This window comes from Schistocerca piceifrons, chromosome 2 (genome assembly GCF_021461385.2).
Source record: "Schistocerca piceifrons isolate TAMUIC-IGC-003096 chromosome 2, iqSchPice1.1, whole genome shotgun sequence".
In the NCBI taxonomy this organism is placed as follows: domain Eukaryota; kingdom Metazoa; phylum Arthropoda; class Insecta; order Orthoptera; family Acrididae; genus Schistocerca; species Schistocerca piceifrons.
This window is the reverse complement of record NC_060139.1, coordinates 775,823,857-775,850,465: the sequence shown is the minus strand read 5'-3', so window position 1 is coordinate 775,850,465 and position 26,609 is coordinate 775,823,857. Positions and strand designations below refer to the sequence as shown.

At 46.7% G+C, this 26,609-nt stretch overlaps 1 protein-coding gene across 1 annotated transcript in view; it reads left to right on the top strand.

Annotated features, from left to right (window-relative positions):
• LOC124776784 (large neutral amino acids transporter small subunit 1) overlaps positions 1-26,609 on the top strand; it is a 348,969-nt gene that overhangs the window by 179,158 nt on the left and 143,202 nt on the right. The window contains exon 3 of the mRNA XM_047251922.1: positions 13,001-13,142. Coding sequence (XP_047107878.1) covers positions 13,001-13,142 — 142 coding nt within the window. The remainder of the gene's footprint in view (positions 1-13,000; positions 13,143-26,609) is intronic.

Here is a 26,609-nt window from a genome sequence, read left to right as displayed (position 1 = left end):
AAATGTAAACAAAATTATGTGTACTGTACACTGTTCAGCCATAACATTATTGCTATAAACCAGTTCAGGCGATAGCAGCGTCACCTGGTTAGGAATGACTGCTATTCAGACATACGCAAATTGCTTGTAGTATTAGTTAGTGGCCAGTCCGTGTGTAGAATGGCGAAGGCGCGCTATCTGAGTTTGACCGAGGACGTATTGTAATGATCCGGAGGCTCGACACAAGCATTTCGGAAACTGCAAGCCTTGTCGGTTTTCGAGGACAGCTGTGGTGAGTGTCTTCAACACTTGGCGAAACCGAGGTGAAACCACGTCCTGACGTTGTGAGGTTGGGCGACCACCCCTCATTACGGATGTCGGACGTCGTCGGCTGAGCAGACTTGTTAAACAGGACAGACGGCGAACTGTGGGGCCGGGGAGGGGGGGGGGGGGGGGCGCTGAAATCAGACTTTCGTGCTGGTCACAGTACAAGTGTGTCTGAACACACACTGTACTGAATACACCTAAAGATGGACCTCCGCAGCCGACGACCCATGCAAGTGCCAATGGTAACACCACGACATCGGCAACTACGGCTGAAGTGGGCATATGGGCATAGACACTGGACGTTGACGCACTGACAGAGCTTTGCATGGTCTCATAAATCCCGGTACCTTCTTCGTCATTCCGATGGGAGGGCGCGAATCCGTCGTCTTGCGGAGGAACAGTTCTTTGACACCTGTACTTAGGAACGGAGACAAGCACGCGGTGGCTCCATTATGCTCTGGGAAATACACTCCTGGAAATTGAAAAAAGAACACATTGACACCGGTGTGTCAGACCCACCATACTTGCTCCAGACACTGCGAGAGGGCTGTACAAGCAATGATCACACGCACGGCACAGCGGACACACCAGGAACCACGGTGTTGGCCGTCGAATGGCGCTAGTTGCGCAGCATTTGTGCACCGCCGCCGTCAGTGTCAGCCAGTTTGCCGTGGCATACGGAGCTCCGTCGCAGTCTTTAACACTGGTAGCATGCCGCGACAGTGTGGACGTGAACCGTATGTGCAGTTGACGGACTTTGAGCGAGGGCGTATAGTGGGCATGCGGGAGGCCGGGTGGACGTACCGCCGAATTGCTCAACACGTGGGGCGTGAGGTCTCCACAGTACATCGATGTTGTCGCCAGTGGTCGGCGGAAGGTGCACGTGCCCGTCGACCTGGGACCGGACCGCAGCGACGCAAGGATGCACGCCAAGACCGTAGGATCCTACGCAGTGCCGTAGGGGGCCGCACCGCCACTTCCCAGCAAATTAGGGACACTGTTGCTCCTGGGGTATCGGCGAGGACCATTCGCAACCGTCTCCATGAAGCTGGGCTACGGTCCCGCACACCGTTAGGCCGTCTTCCGCTCACGCCCCAACATCGTGCAGCCCGCCTCCAGTGGTGTCGCGACAGGCGTGAATGGAGGGACGACTGGAGACGTGTCGTCTTCAGCGATGAGAGTCGCTTCTGCCTTGGTGCCAATGATGGTCGTATGCGTATTTGGCGCCGTGCAGGTGAGCGCCACAATCAGGACTGCATACGACCGAGGCACACAGGGCCAACACCCGGCATCATGGTGTGGGGAGCGATCTCCTACACTGGCTGTACACCACTGGTGATCGTCGAGGGGACACTGAATAGTGCACGGTACATCCAAACCGTCATCGAACCCATCGTTCTACCATTCCTAGACCGGCAAGGTAACTTGCTGTTCCAACAGGACAATGCACATCCGCATGTATCCCGTGCCACCCAACGTGCTCTAGAAGGTGTAAGTCAACTACCCTGGCCAGCAAGATCTCCGGATCTATCCCCCATTGAGCATGTTTGGGACTGGATGAAGCGTCGTCTCACGCGGTCTGCACGTCCAGCACGAACGGTGGTCCAACTGAGGCGCCAGGTGGAAATGGCATGGCAAGCCGTTCCACAGGACTACATCCAGCATCTCTACGATCGTCTCCATGGGAGAATAGCAGCCTGCATTGCTGCGAAAGGTGGATATACACTGTACTAGTGCCGACATTGTGCATGCTCTGTTGCCTGTGTCTATGTGCCTGTGGTTCTGTCAGTGTGATCATGTGATGTATCTGACCCCAGGAATGTGTCAATAAAGTTTCCCCTTCCTGGGACAATGAATTCACGGTGTTCTTATTTCAATTTCCAGGAGTGTATATACGTGGGAATCCATGGGTACAGAAGAGTCGGTGCAAGGCACTATGACGGCCAAGGGGTATGGTACACTGGTTGCAGACCACGTTCACCATTCATGACGATAATGTTTCCCGACGGCAGTGTCGAATTTCAACAAGATAATACGCTCTATCGCAAGACCAGGAGTGTCATGGAGTGGTTCGAGGAGCACAGTGGCGAGTTCCAATTGATGTGTTGGACCCCCCCCCCCAGCTCGCCAGATCTGAACCCTATCGGACACATCTGGGATATGATTGAACGTGGCGTCAGAGCTCATCGCACCCATCCAAGGCCTCATTACTCATTACCACGACGCGTCGACGCTGTTACCCGTGCCTAACAGGTAGTGGTCGTAAAGTTATGGCTGATCGTTGTACCTCTCTGCATGTGTGAAAGAACAGTTGACAATTCGTAGCTGTATGAAACACGAAATTAAATATGCTGACTGAGAATTCCTTGACATCAACTGTGTTAGGCATAGATCTACTATCCAATAAGCCCCATGAAAATTTGTACCGGATCGATACTCGAACCCGGATTTCCCGCCTACCGTGAGCGGTCACCTATTAAACGACTTCGGCTATCTGTGCGCGCTCACCGGATCTTGCCAAACTTCCATTTGTCACACTGTCTCCACTCTTATATCGTAATCCGTTGAATTCATTACCTAATGTTCGCAACGTTAGTTGGATTCCAGGAGCAGGAAGAATTTACAGCAGAGAGTCGAGACCACTGTTGTCATAGTCGTGTGCCTGCCTTTGGAACTTGAGTGACGTTCCGAAAGTAATTTTCTTGTTTTTCAAAGGGGGAAACTTTGTTGCCAGAAACACACAACATGGCGTCATGAACTATACATCTTGTCTGTTTATCAACAGTCACTAATACTGAGACATTTTTCGTGGCGTGCAAGCAGTTCGAAGAAACCATTCTGGTAAAATTCAGTGTCCTACGATTCAAGTAATTGTTGCAAAACCTGCTCCACCTCCGCGTTCATTCGTGGATGTGGGAGGACAGCCCCTTCGACCTTCATCCTCCACACTCTTCCTTCCTTTTCTGGACATGCAACACCAGGGACCAACAATATGACGAGGCGTGACCTCTTCACCATACACGGTCTGTAGGCGTTCATGGATGACGGACAAACTAGACCCACATGCCCTTTCATACCAGACAATGGCACGCAATTCCGTTGCCGACTACATTGTCAGCACACATCCGCTTGCCATCGTGATGTGTACTCGAATAACCTCGGGCACGCTGGTCTGCTGCTACTCTCTCTTGTTCGGCGCTCTGTGCTTGCATCAATTCCCCTCCACTGACACTCCTTCCATCGTTGAAACGGGTGTGAATTCATATGGCTTTCGTTTGTGTCACTTGGCATACCATCTTACTTACGTCACACATGACATCAGCAGGATTAGGTATGGATCTACTACCCAAAAATGACACCTGAAAATTAATGCTGGACAAGGACTCGAACGTGGATTTCCCGCTTATTGCGAGCGGTCGTTTTAATCAAATGGTTCAAATGGCTCTAAGTATTATGGGACTTAACATCTGAGGTCATCAGTCCCCTGGACTTAGAACTACTTACTACTTAACTACTAACCTAAGGACATCACACACATCCATGCTCGAGGCAGGATTCGAACCTGCGACCGTAGCAGCAGCGCAGTTCCGGACTGAAGCACCTAGAACCGCTCGGCCACAGCGGCCGGCTTCGTTTTAATCATTCGGCTAATATGCACGCTCGCCGGACCGACCCAAACTTCCGTATGTCACACTGCCTACATCCTTATAACACATTTGGAAGTTTAGGTAGGTCCGTGAAGCGGGCACGGGTAGCCAAAGTGGTTAAGGCGACCATTTGCGATAAGCGTGAGCTAATGTCAAGGATTTCCCAGTCAACGAATTAATTTCGAAAAATTATGAGTACAGTAGTTACATTTCCCTTACTTGCTTCATTTTGATGTACAAGGGATAGACAAAATAATGTGAACATTGGTAGTAATGGGATGGTAGTGTTTGATGGTCAACAACGCAGGTGGGACACGTGTCGCGCTGGACTGTGCGTGTTCAGTACGAACTGTGGATCAGTGTAGGTTGTTTACGAGTAGTGCACACTTCGTATTTGCATTCAGAGATCGAGGTCGACGTGCAATGAAAGACCTAACAGAGTTCAAAAGAGGGCAGATTGTGGAGGCCCAATTAACCAAGACAGCCAGCTTATTGAATGTTTCAATACCTACTGTTTCAACAGTCATAACAGCCTACGCAAAACATTGAAATAAATCATCGTGTAAACGTAATAGTGGGTGCAATTCAAAACTAAATGACAGAGATCGTCGTACGCTAACACGAATTGTGTCAAAACAACGCATAACTACGGCAAATAATGTGACTGCAGAGCTCAACAGCCATCTTCGAGACCCCGTATTTATAGACACTGTCCGCTGAGAACTCCATAAAGCGAATATTCATGTATGAGCTGCTACATCGAAACCATTAGTGACGACAACCAACGCAAAGAAGCACAAAACATGGTGTCAGGATCATAAATCCTGGACGGGTGATCAGTGGAAACACATCGTATGTCCAGCGAGTCAACGTTTTTGTTTCTTCCAACATCAGGCCGGGTTTACGCCTGTAGAACGCCAAAAGAAACCTACAATCCTCATTGCTTGTTTACAACGGTTAATAATGGAGGTGGAAGTGTGATCATGTGGGCAGCCATATCATGGTATTCTGCTGGTCCCATCATCACTCTCAAAGGCCGCGTTGCAGCCAACGATTATGTGAACATATTAGGTGATCAAGTGCACCCCATTATTCAAATGATGTTCCCCAACAATGGTGCCGTATTTCAGGACGATAATGCACCCATTCACATAGCCAGGACAGTACAATAGTCGTATGAGGAGCTTGCAACTGAACTGCAGCGTCTTCCTTTGCCAGCACTGTCCCCGCACTCGAAAATTGTCGAACCTTTTTTGGCGGTATTGGAGCGAATACTCGGAGCAGATTTCCGCCTTCCTCGTCACAACAGGAGTTAGAAGAGGTTCTGATCGAAGAGTGGCATAACATTCCACTGGAAACTATACACTGATTATATGCCAGTATACCAAGAAGAATCGCAGCTGTATTACGGGGCAAATGGGGCTCCAACCCCTTATTAATAAACCATTCTCATGTAAGTACAGGTGTTCTCATTATTTTGCCTATCCCCTTTACGTGGCACAGCATCACGTGTCGAGATCACGCATACATGCACAGAACTCTACGTTTTTAGACATCAGTGCTACAGATTATGTCGCCAGTAGTTCTGGGGTGAGACGGACGGTAAATCGAACTGTAGTAAAATATACATGTATAATAAAGTATACAAATCCAGCAAAAAGGATCGTGTCAGCTTATATGAGATACAGACAGAGCCTTTCTTCGTGGATTCTAAAATCCGTGTAAAGACTATTCTTGAGAATGTCGCGTAATTGTATCATACCATTGTAATATATATATATATATATATATATATATATATATATATATATATATATATATATTTAATACTGCAAGACGCAACTATTGGGAGGACGTAAGTAGAGTTTGCTTCCTCGGAAGGATGGTTGTGACCAGTGGTTGCCTGTAGATGTAGTGAAACAAGATTCAGAATTACACTGCTGGCCATTAAAATTGCTACACTACGAAGATGACGTGCTACAGGCGCGAAATTTAACCGACAGGAAGAAGATGCTGTGATATGCAAATGATTAGCTTTTCAGAGCATTCACACAAGGTTGGCCCCCGTGGCGACACCTACAACGTGCTGACATGAGGAAAGTTTCCAACCGATTTCTCATACACAAACAGCAGTTGTCCGGCGTTGCGTGGTGAAGCGTTGTTGTGATGCCACGTGTAAGGAGGAGAAATGCGGACCATCACGTTTCCGACTTTGGTAACGGTCGGGTTGTAGCCTATCGCGATTTCGATTTATCGTATCGCGACATTGCTGCTCGCGTTGGTTGAGATCCAATGGTTGTTAGCAGAATATGGAATCGGTGGGTTCAGGAGGGTAATACGGAACGCCGTGCTGGATCCCAACGAGCTCGTATCACTAGCAGTCGAAATGACAGGCATCTTATTCGCATGTCTGGAACGGATCGCGCAGCCACGTCTCGATCCCTGACTCAACAGATGGGGACGTTTGCAAGACAACAACCATCTGCACGAACAGTTCGACGACGTTTGCAGCAACATGGACTATCAGCTCGGAGACCATGGCTGCGGTTACCCTTGACGCTGCATCACAGACAGGTGCGCCTGCGATGGTGTACTCAACGAAGAACCTGGGTGCACGAATGGCAAAAAGTCATTTTTTCGGATGAATCCAGGTTCTGTTTACAGTATCACGATGGTCGCATCAGTGTTTGGCGACATCGAGGTGAACGCACATTGGAAGCGTATATTCGTCATCACCATACTGGCGTATCATCCGGCGTAATTGTATGGGGTGCCATTGGTTACACGTCTCGGTCACCTCTTGTTCGCATTGACGGCACTTTGAACAGTGGACGTTACATTTCAGATGTGTTACGACCCGTGGCTCTACCCTTCATTCCATCCCTGCGAAACCCTACATTTCAGCAGGATAATGCACGACCGCATGTTGCAAGTCCTGTACAGGCCATTCTGGATACAGAAAATGCTCGACTGCTGCCCTGGCCAGCACATTCTCCAGATCTCTCACGAATTGAAAACGACTGGTCAATGGTGGACGAGCAACTAGCTCGTCACAGTACGCCAGTCACTACTCTTGATGAACTGTGGTATCGTGTTGAAGCTGCATGGGTGGCTGTACCTGTACACGCCATCCAAGCTCTGTTTGACTCAATGCCGAGGCGTATCAAGGCCGTTATTACGGCCAGAGGTGGTTGTTCTGGGAACTGATTTCTCAGCATCTATGCACCCAAATAGTGTGAAAATCACAAGTCAGTTCTAGCATAATATATTTGTCTAATGAATACCCGTTTATCATCTGCATTTCTTCTTGGTGTTGCAATTTTAATGGCCAGTAGTATAGCTATTTATTTCCATAAAAATACAGATAGCGTGCTGACTCGTTAGCATTGTCTGTCAATGGCCGCTGAGGAATCGCGTCGTATGCGGCCTTCAGCCCACTCAAGGCAACTGACACCGCACTCTTCGTTCCAGCCGGCTGCTGCACTGGCGGTGGCCTCAGTACCGGGTGTACGGCGACGCCCGGCAGTGAGTGACGCCGCGGCGACTTGGGAGGTGCGCTACCCCCGCCCGCTCACCACCCTTCTTCGTCATACGCCATACCGCGATGACAGTTGCCGTGTAGCCATGAAGTTCGACGATATTGGCCTGCCGTCCAGGCAGGCCCTAGTGAGTCCCTCGGAATGTCAGGAACGCTAGTGTACTGATCCTGGGGGGAAGAAAAGACGCCCTTCCATGTGGCCGAGTGGTTCTAGGTGCTTCAGTCCGGAACCGCGCTGCTGCTGCGGTCGCAGGTTCGAATCCTACCTCTGGCATGGATTTGTGTGATGTCCTTAGGTTAGTTAGGTTTAAGTAGTTGTGAATCTAGGGGACTGATGACCTCCGATAGGTCCCATAGTGCTTAGAGCCATTTGGTTTTTTTTGAAGGAAAGACCTCCAGGTTCTCCCATCTGCGACAGACAGGGTGTGATGTTGAACTCTCCGACTGGTGATTATCGCGAGGTAGCCATGTGTCCAAGAAGCGGTTGTTGTCCGCAGCATACAGGAAATCTACAACAGACTTCTGCCAGACGACAGTTCGCTGCAATCAGGGGATCGAGTGCGAACCTCATGTATGCAGTCGATCCTTCTGATGGACTGCCTTACGAGCTAAACTGCTGGAGTATTTTTATTGATGGACATTTACTTATGTGACTAATGTTTACCCAACGTCATTCGTCATGACTGCTATTACGAAGGTATCAGCTATTTCCGTTGTGCTGTGCAGTTCGTTATAGTATAGAACTGATTCGTAAAAGCTGTTGGTACCGTTTGGGGTGCATTCGTCTTAGCCTTTCTTTCGTCACATAACAAAGATGACGTGACCCTGCTTAGCTGCTCTGGCCCACTACATTCTGCTGAAGTCTGCTGCCTGGTTCACCAGAAACGCCGATGTTATGTTTCGCCCTGGCCCAGTCTCGGTAGCGAAATGTTTTCATTTTATGAATACTGGATGGCTTCGTACTTCTCTTGAAATTAGAATACAAGAGATAGTCTTCATGATATTTATCTCTCTGTAATCGGTATAACCCTCAACAGTCATCAGAAAGTCCAAAAGTCAGCAATTGACGATATATGCTAACTACTTCGCCGCAAATCGAATAGTACTTCTCTCGTTACTATGGAGCTACACTGTCTGGTCAAAAGTCTCCTGATACTTAGTAGCGGACATCAATATGGAGCGTAGAGCGGAGGCAAAGTTCTGTCTGATCCCAAAGCTGTTCCATTGGTTTCAATTCGGGACTCACGGCAGGTCAGTGAATTTCAAGAATGTATTGTGCGCAAAGCTGATATATGACAGGGGATATTGTCATACTGATACAGTCACCGTCTCTGAACTGTTCCACTACTGTGCGCAGTACACAGTGTTGTAAACCGTATATATATCCTTGTGCGTTTACAGTTTCCTTAAAAACGATAATGGCACTACTCCCTAACCACTAGAAACGCCCGTATCCCGTAACGCTACCTCCTGTGTACTTCACTGTTGGCACTAACCATAGTGGCAGGTAACGTTCTCCATTGTTCAGACTCCATCCGTTCCATAAGAGGGCACAGTTTAGAGCGTGATTTGTCAATCCAAATCACTCGTTTCGCCATCCACTGTCCAGAGGCGTCTCTCTTCACACTAGTTCAAGTGCCTCTTAGCAGTGACTGCTGAAAGGAGTGGCTTATGGGGAGCTCCTCTACGACAGTATAATTCCCTGTTCTTTATAACCCCCTACGCAAAGTCACTGTATTAGCTGTACTTATCGTAGCACATTGGAAATCATGAGTGATTCCTTCCGCTGATTTCACGCGATTTTTACAACCACCCTCCACAGTATTAAGTCACTCTTCGTCAGTACATGAGTAGGTTTTTTTTTCTTTCTTTCTTTATTGTGATTTCATTCCCCTGCCCCATAGTGGCAGGGGAGGGCTGTCAGCAACACAATCCGCCGCTCTTCAGCCGAGTGACATGACAGCTAATACAAGAAGGAAATGATACATAGAAAGGCGATAAAAATGGGGGACATAAAAACACAGTAAGGGGAGATAATGGAGGTAAAAATACACCGACATGGAGACGTTCATGTGGGGACAATTAAGAAGGCGACGTAAAGTGAAAAAAACTCAAAAAAGACACTGAGGTCTCACACACACACACACACACAGGTTAAAAGTTGGCTGCAGTATTAAAAATCACTCCAGAACAAGACACTTTAAAACCACTTAGAGAGATGAAGCACACACAATGAAGAATAAAACTGCCAGGAGGGACCTGCCGAGGGAGAGGTCTGAGAGGATCTAAAAGGAGGGGAGAACAAAGTGCAGCAGGGGAGGAGGCGGGATGAAAAGAGTAGGGGTGACAGGGTTTGCACCAAGAGGCAGGAGACAGGTGGGGCGGGAGATGAAAAGACAAGGCAGCAGGGAGCACAGGAGAGGGGTGAGGGGGCGCAGGAGAGGAAAGCTGCTCAGGAGAAGGGAGGGGGAGGAGAGGGAGCCCTGAGGAGGAGACAGGAGGAAGGCGGGGTTAAAGTTGGTAGGAAGAGTAGACGTCAGGGCGAAGCTCATCATCTGGGAGGGGTAGATGCTGGAAGTTGTATTGGGAAAGGAGGTGGAGGGTGTGGAGATGGAGAGAGGGTGGGACGGAATGGCGCGGCAACAGGCTGAGGATAGAGAGGAAGGAAGACACCAGGGGGTGAGGGGGATCGAGGCAGTGGACAATATAGAGGGTGCGGATATGTGCTCAAGGAAAAGGAGAAGGTGGGGGAAGGGGATGAGGTCGTAGAGGATGCGCGTGGGGGACGGAAGGCGGATGCAGAAGGCGAGGCGGAGTGTATGGTGTTCGAGGGTTTGGAGGCCTTTATAGAACCTGGGAGGGGCGGATCAGCCTAGGCTTGGCTGTGGTTATTCATTCGCATTTCCACTTCACAGTCACATCACCAACAGTAGACTGGGGCAGCTTTAGGAGGACTGAAATGTCCCTGATGGATGTCAAGTCCATGTTTGAAGTCACTGAACTCTGCTGACTGACCAAGTCTGCTGTTACCGCTTCTCCACTAATAACATAATACCTTCCACCTCGTGTTATACAGGCGGTACGGCTCGCGTGACATCTAGTAGTCAATTCCGCATTACTTAGAGGTGACCTGATGTATTGGATCACAAACTGTATATGCAGTGTCAAGCTAAGAGTCTCGATTGGTGTTTTGCTGCTACAGTACAGTAATTTGAGAAAGGTAGTGTATTGATCAAGGAGGTTAATCTCTCACCAGCACAGTAGGCGAAACAGAATTAAAAATGTGTTCTGTATAATGGTTAACCCGTTTCGTACTGTAGCGTATCCATCCATCTACCAAAGTCCTACGTTCTTGTTATTTGAGGAAAAGAACAGATTGCGGAAGTGTGAAACAGATGCCGTACCGTAGGTGGCGAGAACTATACAACATAGCAACGTTTCATGTTCTATTGATTCATTCGCGTATCATGTTCCGTCAATCCCATCATGAAGGAATATGGACCGAGTCATGCTATACATTATAATGGGCAGAAGCAAACATTCCTGGCTATGTCTCTAGGATATATTAACAACGAATTATGACTGGGCTAATCTACTCGAACCGATAATTAATGGTAGTTACTTCTATATTACTTGATATATGTACGTAAGGGGAAAAACAGGTACTTTGAAAAAGACACTCCTCCTTTTTCTGTACTGCTCAGCTGCTGTTATTACGTAATACTTCAAAAAGCCTTTTAACTTTAAACAGACCACTGTTGATACGTCTACATGTTGACAAAATCCGGACGTATCTGAAACAAGTCTTAGAGTTAGGCAGAATTTATACAGGATGGGGGGGAAGTCCCTGTAGGCCTGTAACTCTTGTTGAGTATCAAATGCTATTGAATAGGTTGGTAGCTATGTTACTTCTTATCATTTGTTGGAATTCATGTTTACATGTTTTGGCAACCGCAGTCTGTAGCCATGACAGATGTGACCAGTCATAGTTACACTAATGGGGAGCGCTTAGTGATAAGTGAGTGTGAGCACACGGGACGGGCACTGAGACACATTACGGGAGCAGTCCAGGAAATATTTACTAAGACTCCACCGTGAAAGGCAACACCTCTGTATTGGAAAAGACGTGCTTTTGATTTCGGCAGTGTTAAAGACAGGCCGCGGAGTGGTAAGAAGAAGACACGAGAAGAACCATGTCTGGAGTTTCTGCTTCGATTTAAAAATCTCCTATCAAGCCGACACGTAAACGTACTTTGGAACTCGGCGTATTGACGACAACAATGCTAGATCGAATGAAAAAGACCTTAAGATCAGACCTTTTAGACCGACGTTCGTAAATGAGTTATCGGATACAGACGGAAATGAACGAGTTTTAGCATGCCGTGCTATGTTAACTTAATTTCCAAATACAGTGAACCGTCTAATGTCATGTTTTCAGATGAACGTGCCATTTATTACAGATCACGCGCTAGAAATATTGTCGTTTGAGCCAAAGAGAATCCTCACGTAATGATATAGGCAGCGATGACATCACCGTATTTTCTTGGACCGTACTTTTTTGAAGGAATTGCGAATGGCGCAGATTATTTACACGTGTTACAAACATGGTTAATACCTCTTCTTGAGGAAAGAGGCCTCACAGAACGCATATGGTTGCAACAAGACGGAGCTCCTCCTCACTACGCTCTTGCATTGCGGGAGCTCCTCAATGAACACTTTGGAGGACGGTGGACAAGTCGTGGTTCATCAGCAACACCAGCTCCCTTGAAGTGGACACTAAGGAGACCTGACCTCACCACGCTTGACAGCTCGTTGTGCGGAGGTATTAAAGCGCACGTCGTTGTGCTACAAACGAAGAACTACGCAATGCTGTTGAGGACGCATTTCGCACTATAGCACTGGACATGCTCATAAATATGTCAAGAAGGACATGGAGGCGTATCGAAATGTTTTTACAGTGTGATGGGGAAACTTACTGATATACTGGACACTTAATACACAAGTAAGTACCTCTGCTAAAACAAATCAAATCATTAGCATTCGATACTAGGGGGTACAGGATCTTCTCGGCCATCCTGAGTCCAAATATTCAGAGCAGAGCATGCCAAAAGGTAGGCTCCCTGCATGCGAACGTAAACTGCCCTATTGTACCAACCGATGCCGAGAGCAGGACAATTAGAATGTTGTCATTGACAGACACTGAATTCAGTTCTCATGGAAGCAAAGTGTAAGCTACCCTTAGTGCCTCCAATATAGGAGCGCTTTAAGCAGTCACGGCACGAGATTGCTTATAACTGTCATCCCTTAACAAAAGTCACTAGTCAAAGACTGTCTCAAAATTACGTTACATCAGTGAGTACCACATATGCCGATCGCTAGCCGAAGTCTGATTTTCAGTAGGCGTATAACGTGGACTCCGTATATTTATGAACGCATACAGTGCTTTGTGTCACTGGGAGGCACGTGAGGAATCAGTACCTAAGCGAGCCGTTTGTTGTTGTGTTCGCAGGCCACACTGAGTACTTCGACAACCCCATGGCGGGCGACTACAGCATGGGCAGCCTGGTGCTGGCCCTGTACTCGGGGCTCTTCGCCTTCGGCGGCTGGAACTTCCTCAACTTCGTCACCGAGGAGCTGCAGGACCCCTACAAGTGAGTACTGCCTTCACGCCGTCACACCGACAGTTCCCTCAGACTGTTGTGAGACTATCCGTCTGTTTTTAGCCGCAATGTGCAAATAAAGTTCCTGAAACTGAACTCCTCGATCACCCCTGGTTCGCATAACCAGTGATTTGAACAGCGACCGTTACACTTCCGACGTGTTAAGGCTTGTGAATGTGCACCTTCTTTGAGGTCTCCGTAAAATTACACTACTGGCCATTAAAATTGCTACACCATGAAGATGATATGCTACAGACGTGAAATTTAATCGACAGGAAGAAGATGCTGCGATATGCAAATGATTAGCTTTTCAGAGCATTCACACAAGGTTGGCGCCGTTGGCGACACCTACAACGTGCTGACATGAGGAAAGTTTCCAACCGATTTCTCATACACAAGCAGCAGTTGACTGGCGTTGCCTGGTGAAACGTTGTTGTGATGCCTCGTGTAAGGAGGAGAAATGCGTACCATCGCGTTTCCGACTTTGATAAAGGTCGGATTGTAGCCTATCGCGATTGCGGTTCATCGTATCGCGTCATTGCTGCTCTCGTTGACTGTTAGCAGAACATGGAATCGGTGGGTTCAGGAGGGTAATACGGAACGCCGTGCTGGATCACAACTGCCTCGTGTAACTAGCAGTCGATATGACAGGCATGTTATCCCAATGGCTGTAACGGATCGCGCAGCCACGTCTCGATCCCTGAGTCAACATATGGGGACGTTTGCAAGACAACAACCATCTGCACGAACAGTTCGACGACGTTTGCAGCAGCATGGACTATCAGCTCGGAGACCATGGCTGCGGTTACCCTTGATGCTGCATCACAGACAGGAGCGCCTGCGATGGTGTACTCCACGACGAACCTGGGTGCACGAATGGCAAAACCTCATGTCTCCGGATGAATCAAGGTTCTGTTTACGGCATCATGATGGTCGCATCCGTGTTTGGCGACATCGCGGTGAACGCACATTGGAAGCGTGTATTCGTCATCACCGTACTGGCGTATCACCCGGTGTGATGGTATGGGGTGCCATTGGTTACACGCCTCGGTCACCTCTTGTTCTCATTGACGGCACTTTGAACAGTGGACGTTACATTTCAAATGTGTTGCGACCCGTGCCTATACCCTTCATTCCATCCCTGCGAAACACTACATTTCAGCAGGATAATGCACGACCGCATGTTGCAGGTCCCGTACGGGCCTTTCTGGATACAGAAAATGTTCGACTGCTGCCCTGGCCAGCACATTCTCCAGATCTCTCAACAACTGAAGACGTCTGGTAATGGTGGCCGAGCAACTGACTCGTCACAATACGCCAGTCACTACTCGTGATGAACTGTGGTATCTTGTTGAAGCTGCATGGGCAGCTGTACCCGTACACGCCATCCAAGCTCTGTTTAATGCCCAGGAGTATAAAGGCCGTTATTACGGCCAGAGGTGGTTGTTCTGGGTACCTATTTCTCAGGATCTATGCAACCAAATTGCGTGAAAATGTAATCACATGTCAGTTCTAGTATAATATATTTGTCCAATGAATACCCGTTTATCATCTGCATTTCTTCTTGGTGTAAAAATTTTAATGGCAAGTAGTGTATGTTTCAATAAGATATAGCAAGACTTGCTTGTAGCCTCTGATTCCCTTATCTACCTCGATGCTCAGGGAGTTCAACTGTTACCCTGATTATCACATCCAGCGGATTTACCACCCATTGAAACTATTCCACCCAGTTTCACGAGAAAGAAGAACTGGGAACATGCTTCATGAAAATGTAATACCATCTGTTTCTAAAGCTGCTTTTAACATTTGCGGGAGAGGTGCACAGAGCACATGCCTCCCAGAACCGATGACGGCTTAGGGAGTCTAGGCAGAAGATGCAACAGTGGATAGTGTGAAGAGAACGTATACTTGACTTGTTATGTAGTCCTTAATTGCTGTCCAATGTTGCAATACTGTAGTAATTCACTTGACGTACAACTGAAAACTTTTACCGGAGATGTCAGGTGTTGCTAACGGAAGTTGATGTGATGGAGTCTGATAGTATTGCTAACACACCGAAGACTTCATTGACACGTTGTACAACACGCCAGTTTTTGTGGAGGTCTGAAATACCTGTAGGTCGCATTGGAGACCTGTACGATGCTGTGTAGTCGACTCATGCAGTGATCAAGGTAGGCACTCTCTGAAATCGGACTTTGGATGGCGGTTATCTCTAAAACACCCGGTTTTCGGTTACACTGGTTCTTTTCGTCTCCAGTTTAACCTGACTGTTAAAACCGCTCAAAATAATCGGTTTCTGAAATAATTTTCGGTTTTTTATTGCTATTACTTCCACTTCGAACAAAGACTGAAAAATTCTAATGAAGGTGAAAGAGTAGGAGATAACGATCGATATGGGATTGAGGCTGTGGCATAAATCTCATTGTCTCCAAGAAACATGGCAAAGTTGAAGCAGAGGGCACGGCGATGGAAAGAGCAAAAGTTCACAAGTTGATGACTTCCCCCCATCGTCACTTTTGGATGGTGTCAATTATTCACACTGAAGCAACCACAAAATGAAAGGTCAGTTACTATACCAAGTTTGTAGCACGTCAATGAAATTATAGGTATATAAGTCGAATTTACCTTCGCTTCCAGGGAACGTTGTGGATGTCTTCTCCTTATATGATGTCGTAAGCTTGTTATGCCTTCTCCCGTTTTTAATGTTTTACAGCAAGTGGAGCATTGTATTTCATTGCTACCGCACTTCGTAAAATACTTCCGAACTAGGGATGGCAACATTCTGCAATGCTATTGATGTCAGTGGACGACAGTGAGACCTGGTGGGAGCAAGTGTTGTTCACTCCAACTACACGCATACCGTCTAACAGACCACGCCACGCGGCAATAGGTACATTAGAGTTTCTGCAATGCTGTGTCGGTTCTTATGTCGTGTTTGTTGCTAATTTATAACTGTAGACGTGATAATTAAAATAGTGCTGATCGCTTTTCCCAATTGATATAATAACCCAATACTTCAGCAGTGGAAATGTTAGGAACAAAAAAGCACTCCGTCTTCAGGCCACGAGTGGCCTACCGGGACCATCCGACCACCGTGTCATTCCCGGTGGAGGATGCGGATAGGAGGGGCGTGGGGTCAGCACAATGCTCTCCCGGCCGTTATGATGGTATTCTTGACCGAAGTCGCTACTATTCGGTCGAGTAGCTCCTCAATTGGCATCACGAGGCTGAGTGCACCCCATAGGAACAAAAATTTCTCTTTTTTAAAAGAAGTTTTATTCAAAAACCAAAAATTTTAGCACTACCACTGTGGCGAATCGATATGCCGTTTTTTTACCCAGTTATTAGTAAAAATGAAAGAAAGCTGTCACAACCGACACCAGACAAATACCGAGTGCAGAACTAGCACTCCTGAAAGAAAGGATATTGCGGAGACATTGCTTAGCCACAGCCTGGGGGATGTTTCCAGAATGAGATTTTCACTCTGCAGCGGAGTGTGCGCTGATATGAAACTTCCTGGCAGATTAAAACTGTGTGCCCGACCGAGACTCGAACTCGGGACCTTTGCCTTTCGCGGGCAAGTGCTCTACCATCTGAGCTACCCAAGCACGACTCACGCCCGGTCTCACAGCTTTACTTCTGCCAGTATCTCGTCTCCTACCTTCCAAACTTTACAGAAGCTCTCCTGCGAACCTTGCAGAACTAGCACTCCTGAAAGAAAGGATTTTACGGAGACATGGCTTAGCCACAGCCTGAGGGATGTTTCCAGAATGAGATTTTCACTCTGCAGCGGAGTGTGCGCTGATATGAAACTTCCTGGCAGATTAAAACTGTGTGCCCGACCGAGACTCGAACTCGGGACCTTTGCCTTTCGCGGGCAAGTGCTCTACCATCTGAGCTACCCAAGCACGACTCACGCCCGGTCTCACAGCTTTACTTCTGCCAGTATCTCGTCTCCTACCTTCCAAACTTTACAGAAGCTCTCCTGCGAACCTTGCAAAACTAGCACTCCTGAAAGAAAGGATTTTGCGGAGACATGGCTTAGCCACAGCCTGAGGGATGTTTCCAGAATGAGATTTTCACTCTGCAGCGGAGTGTGCGCTGATATGAAACTTCCTGGCAGATTAAAACTGTGTGCCCGACCGAGACTCGAACTCGGGACCTTTGCCTTTCGCGGGCAAGTGCTCTACCATCTGAGCTACCGAAACACGACTCACGCCCCGTCTCTCAGCTTTACTTCTGCCAGTATCTCGTCTCCTACCTTCCAAACTTTACAGAAGCTCTCCTTTGAACCTTGCAGAACTAGAACTCCTGAAAGAAAGGATATTGCGGAGACATGGCTTAGCCACAGCCTGGGGGATGTTTCCAGAATGAGATTTTCACTCTGCAGCGAAGTGTGCGCTGATATGAAACTTCCTGGCGGATTAAAACTGTGTGCCCGACCGAGACTCTTAACTCGGGACCTTTGCCCGCGAAAAATGATAAGACACAGAGTTTAGAGATTTTAAACGTGATATGTCTGTGTTTGATTCTATAAACGTATTAGTGTAATTCTTGTAGAGGATATTACTTATCATTTGTTCTTTTTATCTACCCACCAGGGTAGCCGAGAGCACTAACATGCTGCTTCCTAGACTCGGGCAGTTGCGCCAGCCCAGATCGTATCCGCCCAGTGGACTAACGAGGGCCAGTGTGCCGGCCGGCCTGGATATGGTTTTTAGGAGGTTTTCCACATACCACTAGGTGAATACTGGGCTGGTCCTCATGTTACACCTCAGCTACACGACTCACAGACATTTGAAACACGTTCACACTATTCCATGGATTACACTAGACGTAGACAGTTGGGGTACACACATTCTGTCCCAGATGGGTATGGGGTGGCGACAGGAAGGGCATCTGGCCACTCCTTCAAATTAACACGCCAAATCCAGTTAACTATAACAGCAGACCACGCAAGTCGGGACTACTGCTTGGGAACAGGGATTTGTTTCTTTTATCTAACAGATACGAATGATATCTGTGGCCAAAACGTATTAAGGTGTCTTTAAAAATAAATAAATAAATAAAAGCACACTGTTGCACCATGTTCTAGTTAGGAGCATTGAACTTTCTGAGGCCAATGCAGCAAACCTACGTCATAGGGAGAGAGATGACGATATTGTAGCGACCACACACTGTGATGTACAAAGACATATTCAGAATGCAGGAGTATTCCTGCAGGAAGCTGAAGAAGTGCAAAAAGCTACATCTGAAGGGTGAAGTTGAGCAATAGCACAGCTCCTCTAGGGTCCTACAAGAGCTGACTAAACAAGCAGAGCAGAACGAATGGAATCATCACCACCCAATGGCAACACTCGGCTGCTAAAGCATGTCTCTTCTGTGGTGTGACACTGATGTTGGAGAAATACTGGTCAGCAGACTCTCGTAAAAGTCAACCGAAATCAGACTCTCACTCTCAGAAGCTCGCCAGTGTTCTCTTTACATGAGAAACAGTAGAATATACGTTATGCCAACCACTGCCTTCCGCACCAGCTGCTAGAGCCAGATGAAGTAGCCAGTCATCCACCAACGACTTCATCTCCATTAGCAGCAGGCAATCGCCTGTGCTGGGGCAATACTGTTGGAACCTGGGTGGGGATGCTTCGATATCTCTGTTGCTGTGTGTCTGTTCCTGGAGGCTTCCATCAACACTTCTGGTCACTGAGGACAATCACACCCTTTCGAAGTCAGTCATGCTGGAGGCTGTGGTTTGAGTACCGTCCTACCCTGTGCTGTATTATGCAGCCCGAGGTGGGCCATCAGCATGGACATGGCTGTCATTCATTGGTGCACGGTCTCTGACAGCTACGGCACTCCTGCCGACTGCTGACTTCAGCAGATGATGTTGCTTATGCACGCTGCTTCCTAGGCATACCAGCTGACTATGACTCGCTGAGCTCTGTAACTCACTAAATCGTCCTGGAGTGGTCTCTGCTCCAGTGGCATCGACACCTCTGGACCCAACATGAATAAAAGACTCATTCAACTAGGGATGTCTTACTGGTGCTCCGGCACTCACGTCCAGACACCAACACCACCGCCATCCCATTTGCGAAGGTGGCAGTGTTACTATTCGACCTTCACATAGTTGACAGCCATTTCCTAAGTCACCTCAGAGATCAAACCTCCACTCTCAAATTTATGGTGATCAAGACGGAGAATTTTATTGAAAACTTTTATTCCCAGTGTAATGTTTTTGCACACTCACATTATCACTTAGTAGATACGTGCAGATCTCCATAAGACTTAGTAGATGATGTAGTTGTCTGCTGAGAAGTCACAATGCTGTAAAATTGTAGTGAAAGGCAAGAAGAACTGCAGAGTATCGATGGTTGGTGCAATGACCCTCAACGTAAAAGAATGTAACGTATTTTGCACAAACAGGTGGGCATCCCCTTTGTTATGTGATTGCATGATGGCCTAACAAGCACTAGAAGCACTCATACCTATTAAATATCTGGAGTGATTTAAAGTGGTATGATCAGATAAAACTAATCACAGGAAAGTCAGCTGTCAGACTTGAGATTCATTGGGAGAATCCTCAGGAAGTATAGTCCATCTACGAAGGATGTAACTTAAAAAACTCTCGTCAACCGACGCTTGAATGTTATTCGTAGTCTGGAACTCGTACCAGAAACAGTTGTTGGAATAGAGAAGAGCGAAAGACGAGCAGTGTGTTTCGTTGCATTTACGTTTAGGAAACGCGAAAGGGTCATGAAGGTGCCCAACCAACTCCGGTGGCAGACGTTACAAGAGAGACGTTACGCATCACGGTGTAGTCGATTTGCCGGCCGCAGTGGCCGAGCGGTTCTAGGCGCTACAGTCTGGATCTGCGCGACCGCTACGGTTGCAGGTTCGAATCCTGCCTCGGGCATGGATGTGTGTGATGTCCTTAGGTTAGTTAGGTTTAAGTAGTTCTAAGTTCTAGGGGACTGATGACCACAGCAGTTAAGTCCCATAGTGCTCAGAGCCATTTGTAGTCGATTTAAAATTCCGTGAGTGTACTTTCTTGGAACAGTTAATGCGCGGCTTCCTGGACTTGGGTAGGCGCACCAGCCCGGGATCGAATCCGCCTGGCGGGTTAACGACGAAGGCCGGTGTGCCGGCCAGCCTGGATGTGGTTTTTAGGCGGTTTTCCACATCCCGCTAGGTGAATACCAGACTGGTCCCCACCTCCCGCCTCAGTTACACGACTCACAGACATTTGAAAAACTTTCACACTATTTCATGGCTTACACTAGATGCAGACAGCTGGGGTACACTACTTCCGTCCCAGGTGGTACGTGGTGGCAACAGGAAGAGCATCCGGCCATCCTCCAACACCAACATCGCCAAATCCATATTGACACGGCCGACACCGCGTTGAAGTGGGACAAAGGCCCAAAGAAAATGAAAATCATGTCTTTCTTAGCAGAGTCAACAAATACGTTGCTTCCTCCCACCTATATCTCACGAAAAGATCGTGAAAGTGAAATTAGAGGGTTTCGAGCTCGCACGAAGGCTTATCAACATCATTCTTTATTTCCTCCCGCAAATCATTCGCAACAAGAAAGAGGAAAGCGACAGTGACACGTGAAGTACCCCCAACCATATACCATAAGGCGTCTTGCAGAGTATAAATGTAGAAATATTTTGCAAGAATTACTCTGGGACATGTTTAAGAACACATTCTAACAATACCGATCTTGCTGTCATGGATTTCCATTTGTTCTTGAGTTTGGAGAAAGTCGTGGTTGATCAACATATTTACAATGACAAAATGCCACACATATGCTTGCCACACAAAAGCTTCAGGCTTCTATGATGCAGTAATACAAACGTTATTCTCACGGTCTGAAACGTGTCTCATCCGATAAATAGCTCAACAATCTTCACCAATGAATGTCTGAAGACTAATATACTTTACCTTTTTTTTCTACAGTCCAAGAGAAACTTCCTTTCTGTATCGACCTCTTTACCCATCGGGAAGGACTACGTAGAATGGATCAGCTCCCCTCGGTATTACAGCAGCCGTCACTTCCTAGAAACCTAGTGACTTGTACCTCTTGAGACCCACCAACTTGAGAAGGAGCCGCTGCTGACTTGTGGGAAAGCTGCGTCACTCCAACTCCGTTGGTGACGCGCGCACGGCTGATAAGGGGAGCGCCCGTGATTCAGTCTCAGACCTTCCGTCGCGACTGGGACGGGAACTCGATTACGGGGTCCGCGCCGTCCCGTGCCGCCTTAATCGCATCACTGCGCCGAGCTGCGAGCGCACCGCCCTGGCTAAACCGCCGCCTATAGCCGAAAGAGAGACACGAGCCGCCCTCGCACCAGGAGAACGTTCAGTCCTAGAAAAGACATTCATTTATTAAGCTCTTTCGGCAAAATAATGGTTATCGCCTTAAAAGAGCACACTAGTACACTACTGGCCATTGAAATTGCTACACCAAGAAGAAATGCATATGATAAACGGATATTCATTGGACAAATATATTATACTAGAACTGACATGTGATTACATTTTCACACATTTTGGGTGCATCGATCCTGAGGAATCAGTACCCAGAATAACCACCTCTGGCCCTAATAACGGCCTTGATACGCCTGGGCATTGAGTCAAACAGAGCTTGGATGGCGTGTACAGGTACAGCTGCCCATGCGGCTTCAAGACGATACCACAGTTCACCAAGAGTAGTGACTGGCGTATTGTGACGAGCTAGTTGCTCGGCCACCATTGACCAGACGTTTTCAATTGTTGAGATATCTGGAGAATGTGCCGGGCAGGGCAGGAATCGAATATTTTCTGTATCCAGAAAGGCCCGTATAGGACCTGCAACATGCAGTCGTGCATTATCCTGCTGAAATGTAGAGTTTGGCAGGGATCGAATGAAGGGTACAGCCACGGGTCGTAACACATCTGAAATCCATTGTTCAAAGTGCCGTCAGTGCGAACAAGAGGTGACCGAGACGTGTAACCAACGCCAGTATGGCGATGACGAATAGACGCTTCGAATGTGAGTTCACCGCGATGTCGCCAAACACGGATGCGACCATCATGATGCTGTAAACAGAACCTGGATTCATCCGAAAAAATCACGTTTTGCCATTCGTGCACCCAGGTTCGTTGTTGAGTACACCATCGAAGGCGCTCCTGTCTGTGATGCAGCGTCAAGGGTAACCGCAGCCATGATCGCCGAGCTGATAGCCCAAGAAACAGACTGACCGTCCTTACGGCGGAATAGGCAACCGTAAAAATAGTTTTCCCGTCGGTCAACAGATGTCGCAGGCGACGCTACAATGCTAACTGACCTGTCCATGTCGCGGAATTGGCAACGCTGTATCTTCGGTGACGTGAATGACGCTGATTTGCGTTCGGCTAGAGCATTGCGCGCGAAATGCATTCGTCACACTGTTGACTGTAGCTCATGATCGGCTGTTGTTTTTCCCGAGTTTTCAATCTAAGAATGTAGATTAGCTCCTGTAATTCTACAAACCAAGTTTATTTCTCACAATCACATGCGAAATGAAAGAAACGAAAAGTAACACACAAACATTTCTCGCGAGTTACTGTTTAAATGCAGACTATATTGCAGTCGCAAGGGTTTTACACTCGCCTTCCATGCCGTCTATTTCCTCTTTGCTATACAGCTCTTCTGATACGGATTATGGTGGTAAAAAAGATCTCCACGTGCAGGTTAACACTAGAAAGTTTTCAAAATGCGCACTCGGTTATGATGCGAATTAAGGCTGGACATATTTCAGTGAGAGTCATTTCAACTTTAAATTCTTTTACTTTGCATGTAACTTATCGTAAATGATATAAGAGTGGCACAAAACGATGAATTTTGGATTGTTGTTGAAAGGGGGCTGCAAACGCGGTAATATACAAGTGAAAGCGTGTTTTTCGAGCATATTTTGGCGGTGTCAACTTTGAACAGCCACAGACGGCAAACCATAATTATGTTAAAAATTTACTTTGTACAGTTTAAAGATAACCCGCAAATATTCGCCACAGACGTACGCTTTTATGTGCAACACAGTTATTACTGGGGATATCCGCACTCGCGCAGACCTGTTACTATAAGTAGTGTTGTTTCCAAGTGAAAGCTATGTGAGCATTATTAGCGCACAGACAAAAAAAATAATTAAAATAGGCAGCGTCTATAGTTTGCATGTCATGCTCGTTCTCTTCTATTCTCCTCCCTTCATTCCAGTATAAACGCTTGTTCACAAGTATAAACGAATTATCTATGAATACTCGTTTGCAGCAGTGTAAACGAGGTTTTACACTCGTTCACTTCGTTCGCTCTAGTATATACCAGGATTTAGAGGGATCGATGATCTAGCAGTTAGATGACGACTATTATTCATTTATTTCACTGTTGCGATTTCGGCTCTAGAGTCATTTTCATTTACCAAGGGTAATGCTTCTTAAATTGTTTACCAATTGTTACCACACTATGCTTTGCATTTTGTTATCCATATGTTATATTGGTTTGAGTTTTCACATTGCACACAAAAATGCCTCTACACCCAAAATTACGATAGTGAAGTGAATAAACAGTTTTAAAAAGTCCAAATCGCAGCAAAGATTTCCTTTAAAAATTATATGACATGATTCTTGTACAGGAAGGGCTGCCACGTTATATCGAATATAACATCGACAAAATTGAAATAGGATCGAATGCTTATGGATCTTTATTAATTCTTACTCGTAACTAATTTATTGTTTTACCTGAATTTAAAATCCACTCGCGTAACCTTTCTTTATCTTTGACGGGAAATCTGAACATTTTTAGTTCAGGATTTGTTTGTCTACTCCTTCCACAGTTGATATACTCGTAGGTCCTCGGTATGACGACTCGATCCTCTACCACCGGTATGTCAGAAACAGCTGTACTTCACAAACGCCAAATAGTGGAAAGCTGCACGCGTTCGGCCCATGTTGCCACATATTTCACAGAACGGAGTGCCATCTAGTGGTTGATTCCAGAAGTAAGGGTGTGACGCTGTTGCCGCCTGGTGGCCGTTCCCTGACAAGGGTTGCCTGCTAGACCGACACCCCCGGGATAACAAGGCCGTCCAACAGTGTTAGTGACGTCACACTAAGCGGCCCATAGCCGACGCAGCAGTCCACGGACACCTCCGTACAGACGCGCCTGATGCTAACGATCTTCTGTCCGTCATACAGAAAGGAGCGAACTATAATTCGAACCAAAGACCAAATTATATATATTCTTGTAAACAGCATAAAGGTTCATAACGAAATACCGATTACATATAGGGGCAGGAATAGATTCTAGAACTCCTCTGAAAAGTGTTTATCTTCAGTACCAGAATGAACATCAAATTGTCAGGTTTTCTAAATAGAAAAGCAATTTGTTAGTAACAGACACCAATAATGAGACTTGCAGTTGGTGACTTCTACGTGGAAAAGCTGTAGAGAGATTGAAAATGGTAAGTAAAGAGAGCCTCAGCCTTTTGCTCACATTCTTACATGTAATGCACTTGGTTGTTTTTCATTTCCTTACCTTTCATAACATTTTTAATATTGCTTCAAGAAGTGTATCTTCAATAGCAGAGTGAACTTCAAATTGTCAGGCTTTTCTTAAAGGAAAGAGCAGTCCCTTAGTATCACAGTGCAAGACAGAATCTTGTGTTGAGTGATGTCTATGTTAAAAGGAGAATATTTGATATTTATCTTTTGTTTCCATTCTTTATTACTGGGGATACACTTGTAAAAATTCTTGAAAAGAGCTGTCACCATGAAAATATGAGCAAATTCACAATAGTCATGTGTTTTATGTGGTAAAGCGAACTCTTGTTACCTTATTGTAAACGAAAGTTGTGAGGGTTTTGCTGTGTATGACAGTGTTTAAGATACTTTACTTTCAGTGTAATAGCTTGAAAATGTTAAGTCCTGCTGTCAGCTGGCATTTGTCACCACCTGTATGCGAGTTTTAAAGCTAAATAGTGTTCTGACAATTATAAAATAGTGGCAAAGTTCCTCAATCGATTAAACTTATTCCTGCCCGTATATGTAATCGGTATTTCATTATGAACCCTTATGCTGTTTACAAGAATATATATAATTTGGTCTTTGGTTCGAATTATAGTTCGCTCCTTTCTGTATGACGGACAGAAGATCGTTAGCATCAGGCGCGTCTGTACGGAGGTGTCCGTGGACTGCTGCGTCGGCTATGGGCCGCTTAGTGTGACGTCACTAACACTGTTGGACGGCCTTGTTATCCCGGGGGTGTTGGCTAGACCAAGCGATTGGGCAATCTGTTTCTTACGTGACCTGGGCTGATAGTCCATGCTGCTGCAAACGTCGTCGAACTGTTCGTGCAGATGGTTGTTGTCTTGCGAACGTCCCCATCTGTTGACTCAGGGATCGAGACGTGGTTGCACGATCCGTTACAGCCATGCGGATAAGATGCCTGTCATCTCGACTGCTAGTGATACGAGGCCGTTGAGATCCAGCACGGCGTTCCGTATTACCCTCCTGAAACCACCGATTTCATATTCTGCTAACAGTCATTCGATCTCGACCAATGCGAGCAGCAATGTCGCGAAACGATAAACCGCAATCGGCTACAATCCGACCTTTATCAAAGTCGGAAACGTGATGGTATGCATTTCTCCTCCTTACACGAGGTATCACAATAACGTTTCACCAGGCAACGCTGGTCAACTGCTGTTTGTGTATGATAAATCGGTTGGAAACTTCCTCATGTCAGCACGTTGTAGGTGTCGCCACCGGCGCCAACGTTGTGTGAATGCTCTGAAAAGCAAATCATTTGCATATCACAGAATCTCCTTCCTGTCGGTTAAATTTCGCGTCTGTAGCACGTCATCTTCATGGTGTAGCAATTTTAATGGCCAGTAGTGTAATTTTGAGCGCTGTAGGACGTGTAGAACTGGTACCAACGATCATGTGACCCATCATCCCCTACATGCATCTGCAGTCGGTTTTACAGAATCTGCGCTGTAAGTTGCGTTAGCATGCAAACACGATAATGGCAAAACGGAGCTATTGTGTTTGGATGTGCCGATGACCACACCGCGAATGACGTTGCTAGACTTGTGGTTGTATGAATATGGCTGCACAAGGCTGCACAGCTTGTTTATATTCGGTATGTTCTGTTAACAAATGAATATGGAATTTTCGATTTTGATTGCTCACGTAATCTGAAATCTACTTCCTGCCACATTTACCAAACAGGAATATCTCTCTAGCTTTCTTTACTTGCCTGTTGACACCTATTGTCACTGATGTTGTAAGGGCCTTGTTGTCTTCAGTCCGAAGACTGATCTGATGCAGCTCTCAATGCTATTCTATCATATGCAAGCCTTTTCATCTCCGAGTAACAACTACTGCAATCTACATCCTTCTGAATCTGCTTACTGTATACATCTCTTGGCCTCCGTTTA